Source organism: Mytilus californianus, unplaced genomic scaffold (assembly GCF_021869535.1).
Source record: "Mytilus californianus isolate M0D057914Y unplaced genomic scaffold, xbMytCali1.0.p SCAF_4, whole genome shotgun sequence".
Classification (NCBI taxonomy): domain Eukaryota; kingdom Metazoa; phylum Mollusca; class Bivalvia; order Mytilida; family Mytilidae; genus Mytilus; species Mytilus californianus.
In genome coordinates, this window is record NW_026262690.1 from 57,357,394 (window position 1) to 57,379,246 (window position 21,853).

The window sequence follows — 21,853 nt, forward strand, 5'->3', positions numbered from 1 at the left end:
CTGACAAATTTTTTGGGAATGAAATTTTCAAAAAAACGGAAAGATTTGAAATATTAACATGAGGGACGGAAGAGGGCTTAAAAATCAGAGATTTCAACTCCCGCCAGAAGAATCACATGTCTGTCATTTTTTGCTGTTTAAAGTTTCTGTCTTATCTATTATTATTTTAAAAGGTATTAGGTAAGATCACTTAAATTGATCATAAATTTCAGTTTTATTGAATTGTTCGTATTAAAATCTCCTTTTGCTCATCCCAAGGATTTGTATAGTAATACTATACAAATCCTTGCTCATCCGTTTTTGTTGTTAACAGTTATCAGTTTTAAATATTTTAAAAGATAACTTTCATTTTAGCCCCAATGTTCTATTTTTAGCCCGGGTTGCCATATTTTAGCTGTGACCAAATTTCATGTAAATAGACTTATTGGTGATAATGACAAAGATGGATGCCACATAGTGGTAGATCTAAAAGGTTAACAGACTGAACAATCTCATTGCAAGGTATTCATACTAATTTTGTTGGCCTACCAGTAGTTGAAATGAAAAAGTGCTCACAATGTAAGACAACAATGTCCTGTTACTTTCTTAGCAAATGAAAACAGGAACACATACTTTGTTTATGATTTTTTTATTCATATGATCTTTTTTTAAATTTAGAACAAGCAGACAAAAAAGGATGCACAATTTGATCTTACATTTACATCGTCATATATTCCTAAGATATGTACATTTAAAACTATATACTGCTTACTCCCTTTCATTCACCATATCTGTAATAATGCTTCAAATAAACAAAAATAACTAATCACCTTGAATCTTGTTTGTAACATATATTAATTTGATGATCATGGTAAACCAAAAGTTGTAATATGGACTTAAGGTGTGAGATAACAGTGGCATACTTCTGAATATAAGGTTTCTGAGATCTGAACAAAACTTAATTCAAGTCACTCAAGTTTTGATAAACAGTGGTGAACTCCACAAGAGGATAAATTTGATCAAATTTCATTGGTTTCTAAAACAGTGGATTTTACACAAAAATTTAGGAGTCAAGGCAGACCATGGTATATCTTTATGCCATAAAAACCAAGGTGGCTGAAGTACAAAACAATGTTAGAACTATATGAAATGAAATTCAAACTCTTGTGGGATTTGTTAAAAATCCAGCTGACATGTTTAATTTAAGCAATGCATGTATTTACATGTACTATATGAAGGACGTTTTTATACATGTATGAGGTTTTAATAATTTGAACACAATTATAGAAGATTTTTTTTCGATTCAGAATAAAACAAATTTTTAGAAAAGATTATTGGATTTTAATTAGAAAAGTCTAACAGATTACTGGTACTTCCTAAATAGTTTAAAACTTTTCCTCAGCCTTAAATGACATCTTTGATAATTTCATATTGTATATATACACTTTGTACATGCCATGGCATTAAGGCACTAATATGTTCTAGGCATTGTCTAAAAAGCTAAACACATAGGTGCATTTGAAGTGCAAAATTTCTCCTTTGAACTTGGATTGTAAGTACTTGTTAGTAAGAATGAGTTTGAGAAACAAGTTCAAACAACATCAAAAAGTAAAACCCCTAAAGACCTTGATAACATGAGAGCAACAACTAAAAAATATATAATAAGACAGCATTTTTTTGTTTAACTAAATAATGTTGCAGCACTGGGGCTAAAGTAAAAAAAAAAAACAAGTTATTCATATAACAACTAGTATTTTCTCAAGACATTAAAGTCACAAACACCAAATATTCAATAAAATTCAGCTTATTAAAAAAACTTTGGTAGTAGATCCCTATTGAGCTATTACATCTTTTAAAATGAAAACAACCAACATGTGGTCAATTAAGGTAGGTTAATGTAACCTTTAATTTTTTAATCAATTGAATGAGATTTATAGACTAAAATTTCAATCAAAAGCAAATGGGTTCATTTACAAAACCAAGAAAAAGCCAAAAAATCCATTTACATACTTTAGCAACTATATACATCATCATTAGGATTCATCTTATATTGGTGCCATGCTTTGATTATTATGATATAAATAAATGTTAAATTCAAATACCTGTCCAGATTTGAAAAAAAAAATTGTGCAAAATACTTTCCAACTTCAAAAGTGATAAAAACTTCTACACATCCCCAGGAAGGCACCTTGGAATCACGTCTGCCTATTAATTTCAACCTTATAATAACTCTGTGATAATTAAGATCATTTCAACATCCATCACCAAGATATTATTGCCTTCCTTGGGTACACATTGTGTGTTGATAAAAAAGCTGTTTTAGACACACACAAAAAAAAACCAACACTTCCTTTCAACAATAGCATCCAAGAAATAAAACAATTAAATTAATAATAAGCACTTACAGACACTATGTACATATATAAATAAGAACTTAAAACACCCAAGTCACATGGAAATTTTAATATATGGCCTGAGTATAAACAAAAATTGCTTTCCAAAACTTGGCCGTAATGTGATTTCCCCCTCTAAGACCTGACTAGAACTAACATGTCCTAATCACATGTAATAATGAATTTCATGATTTATTATCTTTTTGAAATAGGCACCTCATTACTTCTATTCAATCTTTTACTGAATATATTTTCCGACAGTCTTTTGATCGGTATCTATTGAGCCCAAAAAATTCAAAGTGATAGAACACTTGCAGCATGGAAGCTATACAACAGGAAAAATCTGGATTGAATAATACACTGACAGTAGAGGTCTCTGATGTCTCATTATAATCTCTTGACTGTGTATAACCATCTTATGGCACTTGCTAAGAGTAAGATGCTAGTATTTGAAATTGGTCAGTAAAACTTTACTTTCAATAAACATCAGAGTTTGCATTCTGATTTTGAACAATTCCTGCATTTTCAGAATTACCTAAAATGTGCAGTCAGTGTTCTGTGTTATTATAATAATGATAGTTTTCTGTACTATTATTCTCTTAAAAAAACACTGCATAAACTACATGTATAATGTGTTGTCCATATTCTCAACAACAATGTTTATCAATATGGATAAAAAAAAATTATTTTATAACATAATTTGAAAGCACCACTAAATTCATACTTTTCAATATCTACATTAAATTTTTTGAAAAAATTCATTACTGCTAGAAAAAAATATATATAACAAACTTGTATGTAATGATAAAAAAAAAGATATGAAATTTATAAACCCTTTCACCGCTGAAAACTTAAAATGACTATTTTTATCAATTTCTTTTAATATCTGTTATATTCTTAATAGACCACACATTCAACCAAAATATAATTTCATTCAACAAGAAAAGTTTTGTCTTTGAATGTTGGTATGCTGTCATGATGATTCAGAAAAAAAATAGTCTGCCGTGTAGAAAAAGTTTTGTTAATTTGTTAAACTATGTCTATTTTTCTTATTCTATTAATTTCTTGGCCTTGAAGTATCTCCTTAAGTACAGAACCTGCCATGTTGCTAATCCTAAAAGACAGCACATTGAGAAAATACTAAAGTACATCACACGTGAATGAGTGGATTCTGAAAAGAGAAACAAAATACATGTAATCATATGTATAAGTTACAGGAAACAATACAGCAATTCATTAATTATTTTTTGTACAATTATGACCTATAACATAAGATGGATTGATGAATGAATGTTTAACATACAGTGGCAAATTAAATGAAATATCAGGATGAGAACATGTTATTATGATATGAAATTGAATCCCACATAGTACTAAATCAACATACTGAGCTGAATTTTTAATATGCCAGTTCAATAGAAGGTCAGCAGGAAGACATGTCACTCTAACAGAGATGCAACCAATTCCAATTTTCAAGTCTTTGGTTTGACCTGGATGAGGATTGAACCCATGACCTCCCACACTTGAGAGCTTGCTACAATGAGACCACTGAGGCAGTCCATAACATAACATATATATATATATATATATATATATATATTTTCCCCAAGTTTATTGTGTTCTGTTTGGTAATAAATTAATGATAAGATCTATTTTGTTACATCTTGTGATCTGTTTATTTGGCATTCGCCAATGGCAGTCAGCAGGGTTTAAGAACATCAGTTGTTCTACCTGCTAGTCAAATGCGTTTTGTTAAAATATACTTTTTCACTCATTTGGTCTTTTGGAAAATGTTGTTTGTGCTGTATTTAGACCCCTCTACCAAGAAATTTGTTTTGCATGCACACGTATAAAAATTGCGGTTTTTATCCAATGCAATCATAGGTTTGAACGTTGTTTTCAATTTAGACTTGTATATATATATATACAGTAAGACAAAGTTTGTATTTTACCCTCTGTCTAAGTTACAAAGGACAGTAACTTATCTTCAGAAAAGCATTACTCAATATAGCATTCTTTCATGAAACATTTTAACAATACAGTCTATTGATAACATTACCATTGGTATCTCTCATTTCTTTTTCTCTAGCCTTCATATATTCAAAATCATCTACTATAGATTTGGATAAATCTTCTAATCTCCTCAACTCAACTTCCAAAGGCTTTAATTTTTCTGCTTTAGCTAACTGAAAAATAAAACAATTTAGGTTGTAATTTTCATGTTTAGGTTTTACAGTCATGAAGATCCCATGAACATAAATAAAAAAAATTACAAGAAAGACGTCAAACCCAATTTGATAATATCATAAAACAAGAAATTTCATCTGTAATGTATTCAAACCCCATAAAAAAATGGATATTCATCATGTTTAGCCATCCAATAAATCATTCAAACTTTTCACTACCTCCATTTTTTATTTCAAGACTGCAAACGTCACCTTGAATGGGCATTTCATAATAGAGACCCTTCAAAAATCTAAATAAGATTAAAAAATAAAATACAAATTAACCAGCTTCCACCTATTCTAAAACTTTGAAAAGAAATATTTAAAAGGTTTTACATCAAGTTTTTGCATGTCTGATGCAACATATGTTCATAATATGCCACAACAAAGGAGTTACATGTATCTGCCTGTACCATTGAAAATACCACAGAAAAACTATCTTGATAATGAATAGAATCAGGGAACTAAAGACAGTTAAAATTAAAATATTAAGAAGCCAATGAGACAACTCTCTGGCACCAGAGACCAAATAACATACATTGTAGAAGTTAGTTTTCTAGATTTAAGTACAAGTAAGCTAATTCAATAGAAGTGAAAATGCTTTATTCCCATTAAATGGACTCACAAAGAGCATTTTACAATATAAGTCATTATTCAAACAACAACAAAGAACAATAATCAAGTATACATACAAAGAAAAGAAAAAGCAGTTTGAACATGAATGAACTACACACACATATAAAAATATATATATATACGTTTACAAGTGTAATACCTCCTTCTCAGGCACACCCCAACATGAAAAAGTGCTTTAAATAAGGTCCCAAAAAATATATGTCTGTTTAGGTTACATCATTAAAAAAATAGGGTAGGTAGGTCGGTATTTCAATTTTACTTTATTTTTTGCAAAATGATTTTGAGTTGTGTGGTCCAAGTTGTCCATGGGCTGAGTTTTCCTGTATTTTTAATGATTGGATCATTTCCCTTGGTTATTGGTTGAAAAAAAAATGGCAGCAAAGTGTTTATTTCATCACACAAGTTGCAAGTTTCTTAAAACAGCTGTCATATTCACTTTTGTGAACATTTAGATGCATCAGGCAATTGATTTATTTTATTGGCAACTCTAACTTTGATTTTGACATGAGTTGAGTTAATTTTTCACTTTACGACGGGAATAAAATGACTTAGGGTCGGTCAGGTAACCGTGAACAGACATATATTTTTTTTGGGCCTAAATTGGCAATTTATTGGATATATAACTTAACTGCAAAAGCCACCAAGGGATGGTGCTGAATGGCAAGGTGGGAGATAGACGCACATAGTATACTTGTATGTAAATAGACAATTTGGTTTAAATGTTATGAGCAGATGCACAAACCTGGTATGTCATCCTTGTGCCTGATGCAGAGGGGTTGATAAATATTGTAAGACTAAGGTGACCCAACTGCAAGATGCCCAAGTATACATAGTACCAAATAGAAAAATACTCATATTTAATATACCGGAATATGGGAATAATTGTATTGTCAATGATAAAAATAAATACAAAAAGAAACACTTTTATTGGTGAATGTAGGTAATCACCATGCCATCCTCATGCCTAGTGCAGAGAAGCTAGATCTATATTTTTCCATCATCAATCAGATCACAAACAGATATCAATATATCAACATTCTCTACAGTTAGAAGCTAGATCAGTTTCTGGGTAGAAATCAGGTGTTTAAAGTTAGGACAAAATGAGTTAATCTTGGAGTACATGCAGTTTCTCCAAGTTAAAGATGATGTGCATGAAAATAAAATAAATGGGGAATGTGTCCATGGGCCACAGATGATGCCCCCGCTTGCATATCATATAAAGTTATAAAGGGACATAACTGAAGAACGATAAAAGTCACACCACCAAAATTCAAACTTGATCTGTATTTTGTGGTAATAAGCTCAAGCATTGTGTATAAGTTTCATAACATTTAATTGAGGCAAACTAAAGTTAGAGAACGGAAATGAAAAATTCAGCAATTTTCCCATTTGTAAAGGGGCATAACTAAAGAACGGTTAAAGTGACGCCACCAAAATTTCGAACTTGATCTGTATTTTGTGGTAATAAGCATTGTGTGTAAGTTTCATAATATTTGATAGAGTCTAACTTGAGTAACAGAACGGAAACGAAAAATTCAGCAATTTTTCCATTTGTAAAGGGGCATAACTCTAGAACGGTTAAAGTGACGCCACCAAATTTCAAACTTGATCTGTGTTTTGTGGTAATAAGCATTGTGTATAAGTTTCATATCATTTGGTTGAGGCAAACTAAAGTTAGAGAAGGGAAACCAACTTTGGGACGTATGTACGGACAGACAAGGGTAAAACTGAATGCCCCCTCCGAAAGGGGGGGGGGGGGGGGGGGGGCATAAAAAATATTTTTCTTCATCAATTTCATTTGAAGTGCACCTGGGACATACTCAGTTTTGATTATTCTAAGTCTACGTGCCGAAATATGCAATCAAGTGAAATTTTTCCTCCACTCAGGGGATCCCAATAAAATTAGAAAGGCTCGAATATTTGAGTTCATCTTTTCCATTACTAAAGGAGGCATATTTAGGAGTCAAAATTACTACACAAGTCAAAAATTCTGTCATGGTATGAATCCTTAAAACTTCTTTCTAAAGAATATTAAAGGGGTTGGCAGTTTAGCTTACACAGCTTCAATTCTTGTGTCATGTTTACTGCTAGAATAGAATTTAGTCATGGTTGATTGCAAGGAATTAACGTTTTTACCAAATAATTCTTGAGAAACTTGCACACTTTTATTTCTATGTTACTTTATTGTTTTGAGTCTAAAGAATTCAAATTTTACTTTATTTAGGCATGTTGTAATGTTTTGTCAATTGTTTAAAATCTATATTTTTAAGGTCATTTTTTAAGAAGTAAAGAAACATGTATATGTAACCTTACATCATCATACTGTTTTGCTTCTACACCATGCTTTAAATCCAACGTTACTTCTGTGTCTGAACCATGTCCACCTGTCAATTATAAATAACTTTAATATCATGGCAAAATACAATGTAATGTCAGTGTTTTTCTGCATTTCTGCAAATACAGTAATGTATTCATTTCTTGTTACAAATATGTACAATGTACTTTTTAAGATAAACATAAAAAATAAATGGGGAATGTGTCAATGGGACACAGATGATGCCACCGCTTGCATATTATATAAAGTTATAAAGGGACATAACTGAAGAACAGTAAAAGTGACACTACCCAAATTTTTACTTGATCTGAGTTTTGTGGTAATAAGTATTGTGTATAAGTTTCATAACATTTGGTTGAGGCAAACTAAGTTTAGAGTTAATCAAGTTAATTAAAACTAAAGTTAGAGAACGGAAACGAAAAGTTCAGCAATTTTTCCATTTGTAAAGGGGCATAACTCTAGAACAGTTAAAGTGACGCCACCAAAATTCAAACTTGATCTGTGTTTTGTGGTAGTAAGCATTGTGTATAAGTTTCATAACATTTGGTTGAGGCAAACTAAAGTAAGAGAACGGAAACCAACATTGTGACGTACGTATGTACGGACAAAGGTAAAACTTAATACCCTTTCAACTACACCGGGGGCATAAAAAAAGTATCATACAGTATAGCGTGGATAAATAATCTGGTTTGCCATTGCAAAAATAATAGAGATGCAACAATATGTAAGAAATATTTTCAGTGCACTTTGTGATATCTAAGTAAAGATTCAATACATACTTCCTTACCACCACTGTGGAGAAATATTTTATCAGTACCTGCAAAGTTGATGTTAACATCAATGGCATAAGTGCCTTACTCTTACAAAATGAGACAAGAAGGGAAATAAACTGTTGAAACAGAGATATGTCTTGCCTGTCGGCACAAAATTCAGAAAAAGACAATCTGATGGAACTGGACCATGATCTAGTGGGCAGGGCCTCAAAATGGTCAACAAACTGAGATGACTGACAGTAATGTAATTTTATAGAAAATATCGTTGTCTCTTGTAAGCAGTTCCTATCAATCTAACTTTAGCAGAAAACTTTACATTGAAAATTGCTCATTAATTCAAAGTCACAGGACCATGTCCTAGGGGGCAGGGCCTCAAAATAGACATCAAATTGATATGTACTGATAGTAGTGCAACTCTATATTTAATATCAATGATCTACCACAAGTAGTTCCTATCAAACTAATGGAACTAAACTTATTTAAGCAGACCACTTAACAATTGTTGACGCCTCCGTCGTTGTCGCCTTTGTCTAAAAAGCAATCCCTATGTCTCGCTTTCTGGACTTTCATCATAGCCGAGACATAAACTGATGATTTTATTCATATTCAAAAACACTTTAATCTTTTTTCCAAGAAAACACTTAAATGTGTCTTAAGGCAAATAAAATCATGATCACTTTACTTTTGTTTTATTTTGTAATCTTGAGTAAGGCCTGTATATAATTGATATCAAGGAGGGGGAGTCGACAGTAGGGATAAGTTATATGCAATGTCTGGAACAGTCATTGACAGTATAGTTAGTTAAATTTTCATAAACATCAGACTCAGATTTCACAAATCTTTTGTTTTCGCCTGTTGGTCATTAGGGCCACCAAAACTGAAAATATCTAGGTCCTACTGAAAATTTGTTAATTCTATATTCAAAAGGAGACTTTTTCACTGCTTAAAACAGTTTTGACCATAGGTAGCATTTTAAAAAGTTGAGATATATATAAAAAAAAAAGTACTTGACCAAAGGCCAGCTATAATTTACAGGAGTCTACATGTGATATCAAATTTTAAGGACTTTGAAAGAAAAGAAAACTAGATGTGTCGGAATGACACGAATGGCCCCGTCTCAAAAAGTTTTAAAAAATACTCCGCAGGGCGCAGCTTGATACGACCGCAGAGGTCAAACTCTGAACAGTTGGGGCAAGTATGGACACAACATTCTAGCTTGATACAGCTCTGAATTTGGATTGTGATTAAATATTTGACACAGCATAGGTTTCTGACACAGAATGAATGTGGTCTAAGAACTTAAAAATTTTAAATTAGACATTCACCTATTATGGTCCAATATCCAAAATCTAAATACATGGTTAGATTCAGCATATCAAAGAACCCCAAGAATTCAATTTTTGATGAAATCAAACAAAGTTTAATTTTGGACCCTTTTGACCTCAATGTGGACAAAGTTGATAACGGGGCCCAAAAATCAAAATCTAAATACATGGTTAGATTCAGCATATCAAAGAACCCCATATATTCAATTTTTGTTGAAATCAAACAAAGTTTAATTTTGGACCCCGATTTGGACCAACTTGAAAACTGGGCCAATAATCAAAAATCTAAATACATGTTTAGATTCAACATATCAAAGAACCCTAAAAATTCAATTTTTGTTAAAATCAAACTAAGTTTAATTTTGGACCCTTTGGACCTTAATGTAGACAAATTTGAAAACGGAACCAAAAATTAAGAATCTAAATACACGGTTAGATTCGGCATATCAAAGAACCCCAATAATTCAATTTTTGATGAAATCAAACAAAGTTAAATTTTGGACCCTTTGGACCTCAATGTGGACCAATTTAAAAACGGGGCCCAAAATCCAAAAACTTAATACACGGTTAGATTCAGCATATTAAAGAACCCCAAGAATTCAAGAATAAACCCCATTGAAATTGATCAAGAAATAAGCAATTTATACGAAGTATCTTCTTTTGCACAATACTGTGCAATTGAATATTTCTTGCTATTGCGCAATACTGTACAATTGACAATTTCTTGCTATTGCCCAATATTGTGCTATTGGATATTTCTTGCTATTGCGCAATACTGTGCAATTGAAGATTTCTTGCTATTGCGCAATACTGTGCAATTGAAGATTTCTTGCTATTGTGCAATACTGTGCAATTGAAAATTTCTTGCTATTGCACAATACTTATTATATAATAATTTACACATCCTGTTTGGTGTGTATCTCCTACCATATCATTATTATTTGCTTTTAAATATAAATCAGAAATAACCAACTTAAAATGGAAAATTTTAAAAGAAAAAAAAAAGGAAAAAAAGAAAGAAAAAAAAATCCCCCCCCAAATTTTTTGAACCCCCTTATGATTCATCACCCCCAAACTCAATCCCAGCCTTCCCTTTGTGGTATGGTACCTTGCAGTACAATTTCAGAGAGATCCATACACTTGAACACAAGTTATTGTCTGGAAACTAGAAAAATGCTTATTTTTGGCCCCTTTTTGGCCCCCAATTCCTAAACGTTTCGGGCAATTACCCCCAAACTCAATTCCAGCTTTCCCTTTGTGATATGGAACCTTGTAGTACAATTTCAGAAATATCCAAACACTTACACACAAGTTATTGTCATGAAACTAGAACAAGAGTGCACACACTGAAATGTCTCGCCTTCTTTACTAATCATTGATATTATGTTGATAGTCCTAAATATAAAGCTTTATTACAACTGTCACATAAACTAAACATTAACCAAGAAAACTAAACATTGACCAATGAACCATGAAAATGAGGTCAAGGTCAGATGAACCGTGCCAGGCAGACATGTACAGTTAACAATTCTTCCATATAATAAATATAGTTGACCTATTGCTTATAGTTTAAGAAAAACAGACCAAAACACAAAAACTTAACACTGATCAATGAACCGTGAAAATGAGGTCAAGGTCATATAAAACCTGCGTGACTGACATATAGATCATAAAATATTTCCATACACCAAATATAGTTGACCTATGGCATATAGTATTAGAAAAAAAGACCAAAACTCAAAAACTTAACTTTGACCACTGAACCATGAAAACGAGGTCAAGGTCAGATGACACCTGCCAGCTAGACATGTACACCTTACAATCATTCCATACACCAAATATAGTAGACCTATTGCATACAGTATAAGAAAAACAGACCAAAACACAAAAACTTAACTATAACCACTGAACCATGAAAATGAGGTCAAGGTCAGATGACACCTGCCAGTTGGACATGTACACCTTACAGTCCTTCCATACACCGAATATACTAGACCTATTGCTTATAGTATCTGAGATATGGACTTGACCACCAAAACTTAACCTTGTTCACTGATCCATGAAATGAGGTCGAGGTCAAGTGAAAACTGTCTGACGGGCATGAGGACCTTGCAAGGTACGCACATACCAAATATAGTTATCCTACTACTTATAATAAGAGAGAATTTAACATTACAAAAAATGTTAACTTTTTTTTCAAGTAGTCACTGAACCATGAAAATGAGGTCAAGGACATTAGACATGTGACTGACGGAAACTTCGTAACATGAGGCATCCATATACAAAGTATGAAGCATCCAGGTCTTCCACCTTCTGAAATATAAAGCTTTTAAGAAGTTAGCTAACGCCGCCGCCGCCGCCGGATCACTATCCCTATATCGAGCTTTCTGCGACCAAAAGTCGCAGGCTCGACAAAAATGCTTGTTTTTTGCCCCTTTTTTGGCCCCTAATTCCTAAAATTTTGAGGCAATTACCCCCAAAATCAATTACAGCCTTCCCTTTGTGATATGGAACCTTGTGGTACAATGTCAGAGAGATCCATACACTTACACACAAGTTATTGTCTGGAAGTTACAAAAATGCTTATTTTTGGCCCCTTTTTGGCCCCTAATTCCTTAACTGTTGGTACCATAACCCCCAAAATCAATCCCAACCTTCCTTTCGTGGTATTGAACCTTATGGTGAAATTTCATGGAGATCCATTCACTTAAACTAAAGTTAGAGTGCGAAAACCAATGTGTCTTCGGATGACGACGACGACGACGTCATACCAATATACGACCAAAAATTTTTTTAATTTTTGCGGTCGTATAAAAATCTGCAATTTTAAAAACACATGTGGACACAAACATGCATGGATAGTATCCAGCTCTCAAGACCAATACTAGTTTGATGAAAAATTTCCTTGATCAATGAGTAGTTAAATTTCAAACTATCAGCAAACAGGAAGTGGATGTACTGAAGATGTGTTGAAACGACATGAAAATCAGCATATCGGAACAAAACATAAACTTGATCTGTAACTCATCATGGTAGACTCACATATCAAAAATCAACGCAAAATCTGAAGGCGTTTAGAAAAAAAGTCCGTATAACTGTGATTTTCAACAATTTATCAAAGTCCAAAGCCCGTAATTTCGTAAAAAATTAGCAGAGTGTAACGAATCTTAAACTTGATCTGTAACTCATCATGGTTAACTCACAAACCAAAAATCAGCCCAATATTTGAAGGAGTTTAGAAAAAAGTCTGTATAACTGTGATTTTTCAACAATTTATCAAAGTCCAAAGCCCGTAATTTCAGCAAAAATTAGCAGATCGGAACAAAACTTAAACTTGATCTGTAACTCATCATGGTTAACTCGCATACAAAAAAATCAGCCCAATATCTGAAGGCGTATAGAAAAAAAGTCCGTATAACTGCGATTTTCAACAATTTTTCAAAATCCCAAGCCCGTAATTTCAGCAAAAATTAGCAGAGTGTAATGAATCTTAAACTTGATCTGTAACTCATCATGGTTAACTCACATTCCAAAAATCAGCCCAATATCTGAAGGCGTTTAGAAAAAAAGACCGTATAACTGTGATTTTCAACAATTTATCAAAGTCCAAAGCCCGTAATTTCGGCAAAAATTAGCAGAGCGGAACAAAACTTAAACTTGATCTGTTACTCAGCATGGTTAACTCACATACCAAAAATTTGCCCAATATCTGAAAGTGTTTAGAAAAAAAGTCCGTATAATGGTTTGGTGACGGAATGACAGAAAAGGGTAAAACTATATGGCCCCAACAACTTTGTCGGGGGCCATAAAAACAGATCTGAAAAGACTTTCAATGTTGAAAGGAAAGAAACAATATCTTCGTCCTATAGAGATTTCTATGTTTCTTAGGCTTGAACACTACCGTAAATGTAACAAAAAAGTTTTTTAAATTTTGTTGGTAGGTTTCCTATGTGGTTTATCAAAAGGGCCTATAAAAAAACTAACCAATTAATTTAAATTTTTTCTCATCATCATATGCAATGTTGATCAGAATTGAACAAATTGAGAAGTTAACATTTAAGTTAGAACTGATATTAAGGATCAAGTTACTTATCTTTAAACTAGTATGTAGTAAATTCACAAATTAGATTGTTACTTAATATTAGAGCTAAAGACTGTTAATTGACAGTAAATACACATCCTTAACTATTTTATACATTTATTTAAATGTACAATTAAACTGAGGACTCAGGTTTCTTAGAACTAGATACGAGTAATTTATTATATATATACATGTATTACACTACTTTGATTCAATTACCTGTAGTCATCTTTGCTTCAAAACATACTTCAAACATATCATATTCTTCTGTAGTGAAGGCAAATTTTCCTTTTTTAATATCTTCTTTATTATATAATATGTGTCCTTTTGAATCTGTTACCTATAAAATTAAACTGAGTTAGTAAAAAGATTGCGCTGCAGAATCAATAATTCCTTTAGACAAGCTTTAGTGATGCCTGCTAATCTGAAAAAATGTAGGTTTCATGGATCTCAAAAATCAGTTTTAAACACACATTTGAAACAAAGATAACAATGAAACATATTTTAATTTTATAAAAATTATCAAACAATGCTGTTGACCAAATGCTTTGTAATTATGTACACAAAAGATTTTGTTTTTATGAAGAGCATATCTGAAATAACCAAAAAATTAAATGTAAAGCAAGGAACATTCTTTAAAGTCATTGCATTAAATTTTGTATTCATTTATATCCAAATTAATAGAAAAAATGTAAAACTAAAGAGGTATATTTTGAAATCACTACAAGATAAGGGAAGTAACTCCATATAGATCTTGCCTTTTGTAATTCAACCCATTGCATGATGTGCAATTGTGCAGATGTGTACACAAATTTATATTACCTAGGGCTGAGAAGGCAAAGATCAAGCCATTTTGAAAAGTGGAGGTTCAAACCCCCAGAACACCATGAAATGTACACATAATTTAAAAAAAAAAAAAAATAAATAAATGGAGAATGTGTCCCCATGGACACAGATGATGCCCCCGCTTGCATACAATATTATAAAGGGACATAACTCAAGAACAATAAAAGTGACGCTACCCAAATTTGTACTTGATCTTAAGTTTTGTGGTAATAAGTATATTGTGTATAGGTTTCATGTTTGGTTGGGGCAAACTTAAGTTACAGAATGGAAACTAAAATTTTTGGAATTTTTTTATTTATAAAGGGGCATAACCAGGGCTTCCAAAATTATTTTTAGCCAGCCGGACATTTTATATATTATCCCGATTTTAATCCCTTAAGACTACATAAACAAAAGGCAATTATGGTAATCAGTTGCCGAGTTGGCCATCCCAATGATTGACATTAAAATCTTTGATTCAAATTCGAAGTTCTGACGTAAACTGTTAAATTGGCAGTGCATCATTCAAAGTGTGCAACATCAGCGTACTTATATCTGCCTTAGACTCTTTATTTGTGCAAAATAACGTTGTCAAAAACTTAAAAAATTTTAATTTACCTATTCAAACCATATCATTATTATTTGCTTTTATATATAAATCAGAAATAACCAATTTAAAATGGAAAATTTTAAAGAAAAAAAAGGAAACCCCCCCGCAAATTTTTGAACCCCCTTATGATTCATCACCCCCAAACTCAATCCCAGCCTTCCCTTTGTGGTATGGTACCTTGCAGTACAATTTCAGAGAGATCCATACACTTGAACACAAGTTATTGTCTGGAAACTAGAAAATGCTTGTTTTTTTCCCCTTTTTGGCCCCTAATTCCTAAAATTTTGAGGCAATTAACCCCAAAATCAATCCTAGCCTTTCCTTTGTGGTATGGTACCTTGCAGTACAATTTCAGAGAGATCCATATATTTGAACACAATTTATTGTCTGGAAACTAGAAAAATGCTTGTTTTTTTTCCTTTTTGGCCCCTAATTCCTAAAATTTTGAGGCAATTACCCCCAAAACCAATCCCAGCCTTCAATTTTTTTATGGTACCTTGCAGTACAATTTCAGAGAGATCAATACACTTGAACACAAAGTTATTGTCTGGAAAATAGAAAAATGCTTATTTTTGGCCCCTTATTCCTAAACGTTTTGGGCAATAACCCCCAAACTCAATTCCAGTTTTCCCTTTGTGATATGGAACCTTGTAGTACAATTTCATAAAGATCCATACACTTACACACAAGTTATTGTCATGAAACTAGAAAAATGCTTGTTTTTTGCCCCTTTTTTGGTCCCTAATTCCTAAAATTTGGAGGCAATTACCCCCAAAATCAATCCCAGCATTTCCTTTGTGATATGGAACCTTGTGGTACAATGTCAGAGAGATCCATACACTAACACACAAGTTATGTCTGGAAGTTACAAAAATGCTTATTTTTGGCCCCTAATTCCTTAACTGTTGGTACCATAACCCCCAAAATCAATCCCAACCTACCTTGTGGTATTGAACCTTATGGTAAAATTTCATAGAGATCCATTCACTTAAACTAAAGTTAGAGTGCGAAAACTAATGTGTCTTCGGACGACGACAATGACGCCAACGTCATACCAATATACGAACGCAAAATTTTTTTGCGGTCGTATAAAAATTCAGCAATTTTTCTATTTGTAAACACGCATAACTCTAGAACAGTTGTGTAGAAGTTTTAAAACATTTGGTTCAGACAAACTAAAAAATTCAGCAATTTTTATGTTTATAAAGGGACATAACTCCAGAATGGTAAAAGTGTCACCACCAAATTTCATACTTATTCTGTATTATGTACATGTAGTAATAAGCATTGTGTATAAGTTTCATAACATTTGGTTGAGGCAAACTAAAGTTAGAAAATAGAAACAAAAAATTTGTACTTGATCTTAGTTTTGTGGTAATGAATATTGTGCATAGGTTTCATAATGTTTGCTTGGGGCAAACTTAAGTTACAGAATGGAAACTAAAAATTTTGCAATCTTTCAATTTATAAATGGGAATAACTCAATAATGGTTAAAGTGACACTACCCAAATTCAACTCGATCTGTATTTTATCAGTGGAAGTCAAAATTAAACATTGCATTGTATAAAGCATTGATTGTAGTTGATTCAACAAAGGCGGGGGCATAAAAAATGAAAAATTTAGCAATTTTTCCATTTGTAAAGGGGCATAACTCTAGAACAGTAAAAGTGACGCCACCCAAATTCAAACTTGATCTGTGTTTTGTGGTAATAAACATTGTGTATAAGTTTGATAACATTTGGTTTAGGCAAACTTAAGTTAGAGAACTGAAACCAATTTTGGGACGTACGGACAGACGGACAAGGGTAAAACTTAATGCCCCCTACGCTTCGGCGGGGGCATAAAAAAGGGGAGGGGGGGGGTTTCCAATCCCAGGATCTGCCAATTCTGAGGTAAAATACTTTAACAATACCCATGGTTTATATGACACACAAGCTGTCAAGTGAAGCCATAGTTGGCCAAAATAATTTTGGCTAAATTATATATTTATCGACAAACTGAAAGTACATTAGATTGACAATCTAAAAACTGATATACATGTACATCAATAGTAATGCAACTTCATACAAAATATCACAAGTAGTTCCTATCAAACTAACTTGAGCAGAAAACTTAACAATTGTTGACGGCTTGATGCTGTCGTCGTCATCGCCTGAATAGCAAATCCCTATGTCTAGCTTTCTGCGACTTTCGCAGCATGCGATACAAAAAAGCACTTTCATGTATGACTTTGTTCATTTGGATCCTTTGGTTAAATTGACTGAGTTTTGAAGGCATATCATGCTCTAAGTAAATAAATTTCAACTGCATTTTATGTTTTAGAAAAATTAAAATTTAACTGGATTTTTTTTGTCCTTGGAGAAGATGATAAAATTAACATACAGTTAAGTTTCACTTGATATGGTCCACTCTGTGATACTGTTTAAATCTCAAATTATTGTCAGGTATCTATTGTCCAATTCAATCAATACAGTTCACTTCAATTATTACCTGTGGGGAAGTTCTCAAACCTCTTTCCCAACTTTGGTTTACTTTGGCACCTTTTGTAATTCAAACCATTAAAAAAGTAAACTGCAACATCCAGTTAAGTTTTTAATTTTCTAAAACATCAAATGCATTTTGAATTTTATATATCTAGGGCAAGCTATCATGCCTTTAAACTTTTCAGATACACAGGTTTGTCTGTACTAATTATTGAGGTGAAAACACAGCTGTTTTAGCCAAAGGGTCCACATGAACCTTAATGCATGTTTTAATATTTATCGTCTATCTTTTAAAATAATAGATTTCTTGAAACCAAATTTGTTTACTTGTCGTGAGACCCACTTAGATAAAAGACTTTCAAATTCATGCAGAGTCAGGGAAATTACTGAAATAAGTGATTTATAAAATCACTCATTTAAGTAGCTAAGCAAATTAGAAATTCTGTGGTTTTGTAGTTTTACCAAAATTTTAAACATTCAGGTTTAGATTTATATGTAATTATTAGCAGATTAGTAAAATTGAAAAAAATGAACCCCCCTTTTTTTTTAAGTACAAAATGTAGCAAGGTTAATGTCTTTGATGCAATGATTCATCTGTAAAATTCTATATTGGTTGAAAAAATGCTTCCAACATTTCTGGAATAAACAGCTGCGCCATGAGCGCATGATACGACTGTTGCATTTTCAAAGAATAAAGTTCAATCACATCTCAATGTCATATTAGAAATTTATGAAAATCGAAAGGGAGCTTTTGTCAATAGATTTAAACAATTCACCAAAGTTTCATGAGAACTGCTGAAAGCATTTTTGAGGTCCAAAAACTGGAAAATCCCCCCTTTTTTAATGAATAAAACACCATAACTAGGAAACGTAAAATCTAAAATTTATAAAATTCGAAAGGGAGCTTACAGCAATAGATATAAACAATTCACCAAATTTTATGAGAACTGCTAAACGCATTTTGGAGTTATTGTCCGAAAACTGTAAACTGCCCCTTTTTTAATGAATAAAACCCCATAACTAGAAACGTAAAATCTAAAATTTATGAAAATGGAAAGGGAGCTCATGTCAATGATATAAACAATTCACCAAAATTTCTTGCAAATTGGTGAAAACATTTTGGAGTTATTGTCCGAAAACTGGAAAATCCCCCTTTTTTTAATGAATAAAACCTCATAACTTTTTAATGAATAAAACCTCATAACTTGGAAACGTAAAATCTGAAATTTATAAAAAACGAAAGGGAGCTCACGTCAATAGATATAAACAATTCACCAAAGTTTTATGCAAATTGGTTAAGGCGTTTTTGAGTTAACTTAATGTCCGACATGTTGACGATGGACGGACGGACAGTCAGACAACAGTATACCATAATACGTTCTGTAAACGGGCGTATATAAATGAAACTTGAATCGGTGATTTAAGAAATCACTCATTTAAATAATTCCCCTGACTGATGCACTTTCCCGTCTATATCCTATGTCACAATGCTTAAGGTATTACATCACAGTAAGAACTGATAATTTGACATCGTATACACCAATTGACCCTGGGTCAACCGCTGTAACTCATTCATAAAAAACTCGAGATTGGTGTATACAAGGATTTGTATAGTAAGACTTACTATACAAATCCTTGGTGTATAGGGATACCTTACCATACTGAAAAATGTACATGTTATATTGCTGGGAATTTGTAAATGACTGGCACATGCCTGATGCCACAGAAAGGTGTTCAAAATGAAAATGTCCAGATAATGACAAGTTTAAAACAATGAAGGGGACAGATCAATAGTTTCCAGAAACCATCTGGCATCTATGACAAAAAGACCCCCCTCCCCCCAAATAAAATCGAACACTCAATATTGACAGTTTTACCCTTCAGTAACGAACCTTAAAAGGAACTATATCACAGAGTATTGGGGTCAAACAATATCATCTTTTAGCAGACCATTCCATAAACTTACTGCAAGGTTAACTTTTTGTCCAGGTGCATCTGAAATTGCATACTCTCCAGCAACTAAAACATCTTTATGGATTTCCTCTCGCAGACATTTTTTCGTATTTGGAGATATATGAAACATTAAGGCATCTGAAAATGTAATATAAATTGCAAATAAAACGAAGAATACATGAAACACATCCATTTCTCAAGATATGTTTGTTTTCGCCGGTGCACGTTTGCTAACGTGGCATTCGGTGTTTTACGTAGCTTTCCGTAGTAACTCGTAGTGTATCTAATTACCATATAACTTAACACAGCACAGTAAAGGACTAATTATAAAAAAAACAACAGATTTATAAATAAAAAGGTGACTTCAAGCATTTATTGAACATTATACTATATTTTAATTGTTTAATTTTAAGATGAAAGCTAATTTGCGACATTTCCGATATAGCAGTGTTAAGACATATTTATCATATGAATACGGGACAACTCGGCCCGGAGACAAGTCGGACCGAGTCAAATCGGACGAGTTGTCTTTTTCGTCATTTATATACTGTAAATCGGCGTCAAAACTTTATTAGAGACTTTTCTTTAGACACAGTCTTTTTCATTAAATTATTTATTTCGTCAAAACTCTGATTTTATACTTAGTCTGAGCTGAGGTCTGAGTTGTCATTATAGACAGTCCTGGGACTATTATTTATACTAGTTAGTATAATAGTCCCAGGACAGTCCGAGTTGACTTTATATTATATTCTAATGTATAAAATTGTAAATGGACTAACACATGATTACCAGAGACATATATACACATGTGTCTCTGTGATTACTTAGCAATGCTAAATATTAATGATGTTCAACACTAAAACTTACGATCTGTCTCTAATAATGATCTATTTGTTCCAAGACCAAATAAAAAAAATTATAAAAAATCTTTTCATTATTCTGCAACCAAGGTATGGAATAATTTACCATTCACACACATTTTATAGTTAGAATATGAAAACTTTATCAATTGTTTGAATGATTGATACAATTCAATCATTCACACATTTAAATGATATATATAATATATATATAGATTGTATTTTGATGTATGGAATTGAATGTTAAAGGGGCACTAGCTACAAGATGTATATAACAAAAATCAAATATGATTTTTTTTTGTTCAATCATTAATGAAAGTGAAATAGTGAAATAATAATTCGCTTTTAGCAGCATGTATGGTTCAATGTTGTCAAAATAAGCTAAGAAACATCGAACATGAATTATTCACTTGCAAGTGTATAATTGGACCTCATTAAATCCGTATTCATGTTACCTTCAATTTAACCCCTTAGCTAGAGGTGGATAACGCATGAATTATGCGTGTTCAGCTATTGAAAGGAAAAGAATGTCAACATTGAAAGTGAAACAAAGGTAAATCATTTGATTCCACGAAAACTCATTCTTATACAGGTAAAAACGATGATTAACATATATTTTTACATATAATATGAAATTAAACAGACCTAAAAAAATCCAATTGCACGAGTTCGCTATCTACTTATATCTATATTTATGTTTATATCGCTTATATGACCGTCGGCGGTCTTCGGAGGTCAACTCGATAGTTAATTAGATGGCGTCTAGACTAATATACACACAAAACGATGATACATATTATAGAGCCCATGCCTTGTAAATTGTTTATTTTAGACTTTTTATAATTTGGATATACGTTTTAGTATGTCACTGTTATAAATCAAATATGAAAATTTGAGTCAAATCGGTGAAATATGAATTTGACAGCCAATGCCCCTTTAACTGTATACATCTATTTTGTTTGAGGGCCTCAATGAGTTAATTGAGTTACCCTCTTTAAATAAAGAAGTTATTATTATTATTATTATTATTATTATTATTATTATTATTATTATTATTATTATTATTATTATTATTATTTTTATAGTTGACTTATTGATGGTCCGAGTTGTCTTTATAGACGGTCCGAGTTGTCTTTTTGTAGACGGTCCAAGTTGTCTCCGGGCCGACTTGTTTATCCATAATGATATTAATTGACATGTTAATATATCACATTATGCTATTCCTTATATTTAGACACTCTGATATGAAAATAGAAGACAGTCTAATAACAGACGTTATTTTCCACGTTTATATCATTATCGTTTTATATTGATTCTTTTGGTAACTAGATAGGACCACAGAGTCAGTAAGATATTAGTCTTCAAAGCTCTTGA

General features: G+C 32.3%; 1 protein-coding gene across 1 annotated transcript; it reads right to left on the reverse strand.

Moving 5' to 3' along the window:
• Positions 1–612: 612 nt before the first annotated feature.
• Positions 613–19,872, reverse strand: LOC127698503 (transmembrane emp24 domain-containing protein 10-like). The gene is made up of 5 exons (XM_052202012.1): positions 19,633–19,872; positions 13,967–14,087; positions 7,547–7,617; positions 4,432–4,558; positions 613–3,543 (listed from the first exon to the last, which is right to left on the reverse strand). The coding sequence occupies exons 1-5, from the start codon at positions 19,810–19,812 to the stop codon at positions 3,422–3,424; spliced, it is 621 nt and encodes a 206-aa protein (XP_052057972.1). The 5' UTR covers positions 19,813–19,872; the 3' UTR covers positions 613–3,421.
• Positions 19,873–21,853: the final 1,981 nt, after the last annotated feature.